Source organism: Hetaerina americana, unplaced genomic scaffold (assembly GCF_022747635.1).
Source record: "Hetaerina americana unplaced genomic scaffold, ioHetAmer1.1.p SCAF_36, whole genome shotgun sequence".
NCBI classification, from domain to species: Eukaryota; Metazoa; Arthropoda; class Insecta; order Odonata; family Calopterygidae; genus Hetaerina; species Hetaerina americana.
Genome location: NW_027286941.1, coordinates 2,407,655 through 2,416,789, shown reverse-complemented (window position 1 = coordinate 2,416,789; position 9,135 = coordinate 2,407,655). Strand labels below are relative to the sequence as shown.

General features: G+C 33.3%; 1 protein-coding gene across 3 annotated transcripts in view; it reads left to right on the top strand.

Annotated features, from left to right (window-relative positions):
• Positions 1–410: 410 nt before the first annotated feature.
• LOC139691480 (intermembrane lipid transfer protein VPS13A-like) overlaps positions 411–9,135 on the top strand; it is a 140,309-nt gene continuing 131,584 nt past the window's right edge. For all 3 annotated transcript variants that reach the window (XM_071589321.1, XM_071589320.1, XM_071589319.1), the window contains exons 1-3: positions 411–649; positions 938–1,099; positions 6,049–6,156. In XM_071589321.1, the coding sequence (XP_071445422.1) occupies positions 959–1,099; positions 6,049–6,156 (249 nt within the window). In that variant the 5' untranslated portion in view covers positions 411–649; positions 938–958. The remainder of the gene's footprint in view (positions 650–937; positions 1,100–6,048; positions 6,157–9,135) is intronic.

The following is a 9,135-nucleotide window of genomic DNA, read 5'->3' as shown; positions in this document are numbered from 1 at the left end:
TTCGATTCGTTTACTTAAGAACTTGCTTTAATGTAAAAATTGGCAATGAATAACCATCACTCAGGAAAGTTAATTTCCCAAGAAAATGCTGCCGGTCAAATTTCTTTTTTGTTAATCGCGCAAACTTGTCATGTGAAATTTCGAGTGTTAAATTTGTTTACGATGAGTTTAATTGCAATCCAATAGCGATTGGATGAAAACTGAGGGACGTAGCGAGCTAACGAACGAAATGTGTGGGTAGAATTTTGGTTGCGTCATTTCAGGGGCAGCAGAAAGCCCGAAATCAATATTACTACAGTCAGCGCGCGCATAGTTGCTACCATTTTGACTCTGTGTCGTCTGTATAAGAAAATTATTGTTTCTGTTACTCTATAAATCTGCCAATTGCGCAGCATTTATTTCGGCTGGTCAGTGTTTGTTTTATATTTGGAACGTATGTCGCGATTGATGCTGTTATACACATTTTATTAGATAGCTTATCTCCAGATGTTCTGTCAATGTCTATCATCTGAATCACTTTGAACGGTATCTCACAAAGTGTATGTGTTTTAATTGTATCCGATGCCAAAAATGACAGCAGACATGCCAGAATGTACATCTAGAAGGTCTTTTCATTTCGTCGATTTAAATTATTAGGATCAAACTGCCCGTGAGTAATGTAGGGGTGAAATATGATTCACTTATTTGCTCTACTTCTTGAAAATATGGTAACTTGTGCGTAGCCAAAAAAAATTGCCTATGATACAGTGTCATTACAAAATATCGAACAAATAATGTCCTCAAAGGGCGAGAGATATATGTATAGAAAATTAATGCTAAGTCGCGCTTCATTCAATGAGGTTGAGTTGTTGTCTATTCTCGACTACATTAACACTTCAGCTCTTTGAGTAGCGTTTGTAATTAATAAAATGCTCTATATATTCCAATTTTTTTACAGTTTGCAAGAAAATAAGTCAATATGTTTGAGCGAATCGTGGCAACATACTTAAACCGGTACTTAGGGAAATATATTCAAGATTTAGACACTGAAAATTTAAACGTAGGCATATTTAGTGGAAATGTGCTGCTGAGGGATTTGAAGTTTAAACCTGAAGCCCTGGTGAGTATATTTTAACGCTGCTTGATTCAAGGTGCCATAATTTCAATTTTTCATTATGGTTTGCTGTTTAAATACATTCAGTGATCAGTAATACATATTTTTCACAGTCCCAACATTAGAGCAGATTCAAATTTTATTATAAACGTTTATAGCGTAGATATGCTAGACATGTATGGTGAAAATATTGTGATATGTAATATTCCTAAAGAAAATTATCACACTGGAACTGTCATGTTTCAATCGTGCATTAGTAACTTTAGATATGTATAAAAATAATATATAAATAAAATAAATTTATAAAAATTTAACTATTTCATAGGACCCTTTCTAATTACCAAATGAAATATTTAAATATATGCTCGTTCATGTGTGTACGCCATCTGGAGCTAGTTTCTCAAATCTACAATTTTGTAAATCCTTATAATTTGCACATACAATCTGCTAGTAATAATGAATGGTGCAACATTTGTAACATTCATAAAATAATTGTTATGCTAGTTTTAAATTTTTATTCTATATAAGATTATTTTTGAGGATTCCAATGACTTGTGGCTTTGATTAACAAGCCCCTGATCATTGAAAATTTTGCATTGTTTTGCAATATTTTTGCCTTTTTCAAATATTCATTCAACATTTCTCCACTTCCCAAGAGGAAGTGCTCACTCAGTGGTTGCAAAATATTGTATAGCCATCTACTTAACGTAAGTAGCCACCTAAATAGCTTTTTTGCCACTTATCCTTGGCATGTAGCACAGCCTCATTTAGGAACTTATTCTAGGCGTATACAGTTTTGAGGTGTTGGTGAAAAATATTGGTATAAGAGAAGATAATTCATTGTCATTTTTATTTAGAGTTTTTTTAAGTTAAAATATTTTTCAATTTTCCATTATACTGTGTTTAGAATTTATTTGGACTGTTGATATTAATTATTTATTAATGGGGAGCCCTTCAAAATATTTGCTAAGTGCAAATGAACCATTTAATATTTTGTTAGTTATTCTGAGCATATGCTATATGGGACTGTTAATGTCCCTATTACTACTCTTAACGAATTAGTATTCAATTCATGGGGCACATTTTTATTTATTCACAATTTTCTAGTATTAATAATTTATTTTTACTCTTTGGATAGAAAGAGAAGTGGAAAACAATAGAAATATGTGCTCCTATTTATTAAACATTTTTCTGGGTGCTCCCATGGTGTTCACAAAGTTCATGGTATGTACTGCATTTTGTGCCATCGAGAGGGCCCGGGATCAAATCCTGAAGCCAACAAATATTTTACATTGATATCCTGATCCCTACTTGAAGTGCTTTGTGGGAGCACTTTGAGTGCGTATGGCATCTGTTGGATGGGACGTTAAACCGCGGATCCCTTGGCACCTTTCAACAAAAGCAGGCCAATGCCAACACCGGGTTTCTCTCCACCCTTCCTTTCCCATCCATCCCTAATGGCGCAAATGATATTAGCTGCAGGTCCCCTCCCTTACTACCACTACTACTGAATTTTGTGGGGGTTGGAATCAAAAGAAAATATTTACCCAAAAGTTTGAAAATATAAGCAAATTTGATAAAAAATTACCTAATTTATAGATGTGAAGTGGTTAAATGACAATGTTTATCATTTATCACATTTTGCATCAGTGTACTAATCTATATTGTTATCATTAAAAATAGAGACTATTACAATCATGACACTTGGCATGAATTGTTCATTTCTTGATTTATAATAATAAAGAAAACTAGTCACTGGGAGGACTTCCAATTTTAATGTTTCCTGCAATGAAAATGCCACATTTCACATCTAAAAACAGATTAAACATCCTATCCACTTGCTCCGAGAAGAATAGAAGGACCTGACCCAGAGAGGAACATACTGGCATTGTTGCCATATGTTTAGATAAATATATTTCTCAAGATCAAAAGATGATGAATGAATACAAATCACTTTTAGAATCCTCTCATAGTATACTTGTTACTAGAGGGCATGTCTTGCATTAACCTTCACTGCCAGTAATTGTCATGGATCCTTATCCATCCTCTCTCGAATTACCCCCACCCTTTTGCCATTGTGTGAGAAATTTCACCATACTCTTCAAGCATGTGGTGGTGAATTTAGTGGAGATACCCTGCTCTTTGCTTACAAATATGAGTCACTGGGAGAATTTCAAATTTGGTTGCTTCTGCGATGAACATGCCACCTTTCACATCTCATAATGCACTAACCATCCCATCCACGTACTCAAACTTGACCTAGAGAAGACTATACTAGCAGCATTACCATATTGATCCATGTATCTCTCAAGGTCAAGAGAAATGGATGAGTAAAAGTAACTTTTTGACATCTCTCATAGTATACAGGATACTATGTATATTATAGAGGTCATCCAGGAAAGAAATCTGCTGGTTAGGGAGTGAATGGACCCATGAAATTTGACTAAGTTAGGCATGAGGGAGGGAGGAATCGAAAACATTGGAGTTCCAAAAGTTGAATATATTTTTCTATCAGTTGCACAATTATATAATGTTGGAATTTTTTTGCCATGAACTGTGGAAGAGAAAAATTCCACTACCTTTAGCATGAAATAGCATTGTATTTCAGTTGACTTTAACAATGACTTTTCTTTAACCATTTGAATGCAGTTGTCTGGAATGGCTGGAGGAGGTGTGTAGAAGTTGCCCTATTAAGATAAAGTCAGTAAAAAATTGATAACTTTTAACATAAAGTGTAATTCTTTTTGATATTCTGCAAGATAATCTACCACATACTAAATTTTCTTTATCATATTCCATTTAATGGTTGAAAAAATTATAAATCATTGTTTTTAACATTCACCAAATTTATTTAAAGTAGGTAAAGTAATATTGGAAATAATTCTTTTCCATTTAAATGTATCAATTAATGGGTTGCAGTAGTCGAGGGGTAGAGCATTGAACTGCTAACTGGAGGTCCTGGGTTTGATTCCCAGGCATGCCTCTGGGCACTCTCACCTCCACCCAAGCTATGTTGTTTTTCGAGTACCAGATCTGCTTGGGTAGCCATAGCCAGCACAGGAAAAGGAACTGGCCCTCCTACCCTGATATGTGAATTTCACATTTAGTACTGGGTGACCTCTACCATCACCTACCAAACCGTCCTTTTGGTTGATCACTCTGTTAATGGTTTTTTTATATCAATTACAAAGTTTAATGCATATTCTATGGATAAACAACACTGGTTAGTATTTGTAATTCATTCCAAATTTCATGCATATACAAATTGTTTAACCTTAACAGATCTTCCATCTAAGCTGAGGTTCAAACCATTTTAAGCATAAACCAATTGCTATTTACTTAAGGATTTAGGGTTGATGTATTCAGAAGTTTCCTATATGGTTTCATAAACCTCTTGTTGTTGTGTTTTCCCTCTGTCAGATTTGTGTACCGCATTCAGACTCTTTGATCCATTCCAATTGTGAAATTATTTTAGCCCAGGACAAAGTATCTTCTGGGTGTTTTTCTATCAAATTTAATAATGGTCTTACCTCTGGTGGGAGATGATTCCAGAAAATGGATTTTTCAACTTCTAATTCTCATAAACAGAACGTGTGATGAATGTGAGCTTTACCATGCGTCTTGTAAGTCAGTGGGAACCAAATGCAAGGTTATTCATAATAAAGGCAGGACAAGTCACAATGTCCAGCCAGAAAGAGTCATTACTTAGGGATATGGAGTGGTTCTCTACATCCTGTAGAATTATGTGATGCAGACACTGGACCCTAGAGATGGGTTGACAGAATCATACTGAGGGTAGCTACATTTGACTGGACCTTTAAGATTATTGTTCTTAGTTGGCAGATAGAATTTTCCAGTTAAAAATGTATTTTAGTAATAAAGGGATAGTATTGTGAAAGTAGGATAGAGGATGTAAGAAATGGTTTTGAAATGAAATCTAATGGTGACTAATGTGTAAATTCCCATATCTGCTTGAATGCCCTCCTTTATTTGGAAAAGGATGATGATCAAATCATATAAAATATTCTGTACTCCATATGCCTATACAATTCATATGTGTATTTGACTATCAACTCCATATGTGAATTTGTGTTAATTCCTTATATCAAAAAGTGTAAAAAAATTAACAAAGATATTCAGAGATAATGTAAACTGCACAATGAATAAGAAATGTATCTATTTGATTTAATCCTTTACTAATATTGCTTTTTCATCAGCATATCCTCTGTTGTATCAAGTCAATTTATGTACCCCAAATGGTATAGTATATTGCTATATTTTATTGTGTATTAAGAAGATATTGGCCCTGGAATAGACTATTTAAAACTCCTTCCTGCCATTCAAAGAAGTAAGAAAATACAGGTCCAATGCTCATTTACATTTGTAATTTTGTCTTATGGATTAAAATTGAAAAGATTGAATACTCGTTCAAAATACTATATTTATTTAGTAAATGGATAAAAAGCTGATGATTATTATGATAAAATACATTTTAAATCAATAAAAAATACCAAAAAGTATTTCTTTCTGGCTATAGGTACTTAAATATTTAATTGTGTAATAGATCTTTCACATTTACCAATGCACCAATTCATGCTGAAAGTTACACCTGAAGGCAAATATAAGATATAAATATCCCAAATTACTGTTTCAGGTATTACAGACAATACTGAAATATGGTAATCATATGCCAAATTTCTAGAATCTTGAGTTTAAATTCTCTCAAATATTTGTGTTAGAATTGATGGCTTATTGCCTAAGAAAAAAGTCTATGTTGAAGTTTAAAGGTGCTATCAACTTTCTAACCTCCATCAACTTTATAGTCTGATGAGTAATTTTAAATTTGTTTTATTTGGAATATTCTAGTTATCATATTTATTGGTTTAGAATTAATTTTAAGCTGTTTTAGAGTGCAAAATTTTTTGGTTAACCCGCATCCATAATTTATATTTCAGTATGAACTGGACCTACCCATTGAAGTTAAAGTGGGAACAATTGGAAAAGTCAGTCTTGATATACCATGGAATAATCTCTACTCAAAATCAGTCAAAGTTGAAATTGAGGTGAGCTGGATATTTGAAATTTATTTAACAATATTGGGTGTTAATAATAGTAATTCTTTGTTTTACCAAGGACAGTTATTGAATAAATTACTTGAAAAATCCCATAATTAGCAGTATTCATGTGCAGCAAAAAGAGTTTGCATCCTAATAAACAATTTCAAAATAAATGTTCCAGAGAAATTAAAAATACTAATTACATAGATCATAGAATGTCTCTATCTGTGACACAATAATTTAATGTTGTAGATGAGAAAACAATAATGGGGTGGTATTTATTGGAGTGATATTTTTTGTCATCTAATTAAATAGTCATGGGGTAAAACAATTTTGTATGCAGTAAATTTCCAGGTTTATGCTAGTAAGTCTTCATATAACTAGTCCATTTTATATTTTCTAGTACCTAAAAAAAAACAGATTTTAACCTATTTGAGTCTGGGTTGAACCAGCTGGATATGAATGTAACTATAGAGAAATTTTCATTAAAAATGAATTATCAAAATATTGAACAGAAAATACTTTTTAATATCATGATGCACCATTTTAATGTATTATTGGATACAAAGATTTGGTCAAGGGTCATAAAAATATGATATGCGAGGAGGAGGAGACCATAAAAAGGTTGTTCATAATTTTTCAAACATAATGGCCTAGCACACACATAAAACAAAGAGTCGTCGGGGCAGGGTTTCTGGGAGAGTAGGAAAGAGTTAACTGGATATGGGTGAAGGGAAAGACAATGAATCCCAAGGAGGTGATAGTGGGGGTAGGTAGTATGAGGGAGGAGTTAAATTATTTGCCATGTTGGAAAACTGTAAATGTTGGGAGGACTGTGGATAAGAAATGATAGGAGGGAGGGTTGTTACTCTGTCAGGAACAGTCAAACCAATAATAGTGGGATGAGGTGAGAAAAACTTACCCATCGTAGAGATTAACATATGAATCAGTGGGTCTCTAATTTCAAGGTGCTTAAGAGCATCCAAATTGAGACCCTTAAAAATCACAGTGTAAAATTTTTGGTCAAAATTCACTGTTATGATTGCAGTTCTCTCAGTTGTTGACAAGTTGGGAGGTGGGATCTGCATGTTAAAAACATAATTAATGTTCTTATGAGCATCAGGGGTGTGTAAAAATTTGCTTTAAAGAGATAGGGAAATTAGTAAAGAGAGAGATGATGGCAGCAAATGGAAGTAAACATCATGTGTAAATGTTGATTTTTTTGGTTCCAATTGGTATTGTTCTTTTATTATTGTTATTATTTTGATATTATGCTATGTTGTTAAGTTGTTTTGGATTGGCACAGACTGAATAACGATACATTTTTTGTGACTCTCCTAACAACCTGACATCTGTCACAATATTAAACTGCTCTTTGATTACACATCATTAATAGCTCTATGGTTTTGTTTTTTCTTGGCCAAACTAAAGTTGCATCTGTCATTTAACCGAAATGAATTTAATGCTTTAAAACCCTTCTATTAAGTTTTTAGATGAAAGAGAGATATTTAGGTGCTATATTTGAGATATATTTAATGGTATCCCTTGGTCCTCAAAGCACTGATGATCACCACAGGTTACTTTAAGAAGAGGGTACTCCTTGATTTGGATTTTTCAAAGTAAATAATCTGTTCTGTGGAATAGTATGACTGTTCATTTTTAATGAATATTCAAAACTTACGCAAACTAAAGTCTGAAGTAGAGTGTAGTGGAGTTGATTAACATCCATTGTATTTTATATAGGCACATAAGATTCAATAGCAAAAACGTTCAAATCTAAATTGTATGCAGTAGAGTAAATAAAATTTAATTACATGGAATAGGCTTGAGCTGCAAATCAATGAATACAGTAAAAACCTCCCAAAATTGGACACCTCTGGGACAAGGGCATTAGCGTCCTATTGGGAGGTGTCTAATTTTGAGAAACAATCTCCTTTATTTCACTAGGTAATTCACCAGTCACAGCTTGTACATATCTAATACAGGTGTGAATTTTATACACATCACATTTCGTGCAAAAATCATACACAAGCAAGTGCAAGGTTAAAAAGCATTGCAGCTTTCTGTAAAGTATGAGTGTTAGACCTGTGAAAGACAAATTAAAAATATGAAAAACTATTGTTTTTATGTGTGTATGCATTTGAGATGATAATTTGACAACTTAAGAATGAATTTAAGGCTATATACAAAAATAAATTCTTATGTTAGTATGCAAATGTATTTTTTCTCAGGCATATTCACTGCACTGAGTTCACTTTTTTTGCTCCTCAGTCCTTATGAATGTCCTCCTTGTTCATGATTATCTCACACACTTGTATCTCTCTTATGTTGAACTTTTTCCCAAATTATGAGCATTCAGTTTTGCTATTTCCAACTCACAAGTGAATCCTAGTTTTTCTCATTAGCAGTCATTGTCCTTTACCTGCCTTGATTTATGCATTCTTTTACAACTCACACTAAATCTACAATTCTTCACATGGTCCTCAAGAGATCACATGATGAAATATTTATGAAGCGAAAATCAGGTAGAAAAGTTTAAAATCATAATAATATTGGAAACATATTGTGAGTGGGTGAATGCAATGAATTCATATGCTTCTCTCTTTCCTTTTCCTCTCTCCTGCTTATCTTGGCACCCCATGTAGGGAAAATCCTTAGAGAGAGATATAAGACATACAATCTGCTATTTTGTGTGGAAGAGATATAATGGTTGGGTGGAGATGGAGTTTTAAGGTATCCTTAAGGTCTCAGTTCATGAAATGATGAGCCATCAGTGGCAAGTTTGAGTGGAATGTCTTAAACCCAAGGGGAGAAGAGGAAATTTTTATGGAAGTCCTTCATGAAGAAGATTTATCTATTAAGAAGAGACATGGCAACAAAATCAATTATTTTGAATTGTCTGTATCCATTATTGAGTGTGTCCACTATTATGTGGCTTTAAGTGCATAAGTTTGCATGCTATGATGTTAGGACTTAGAACACTAT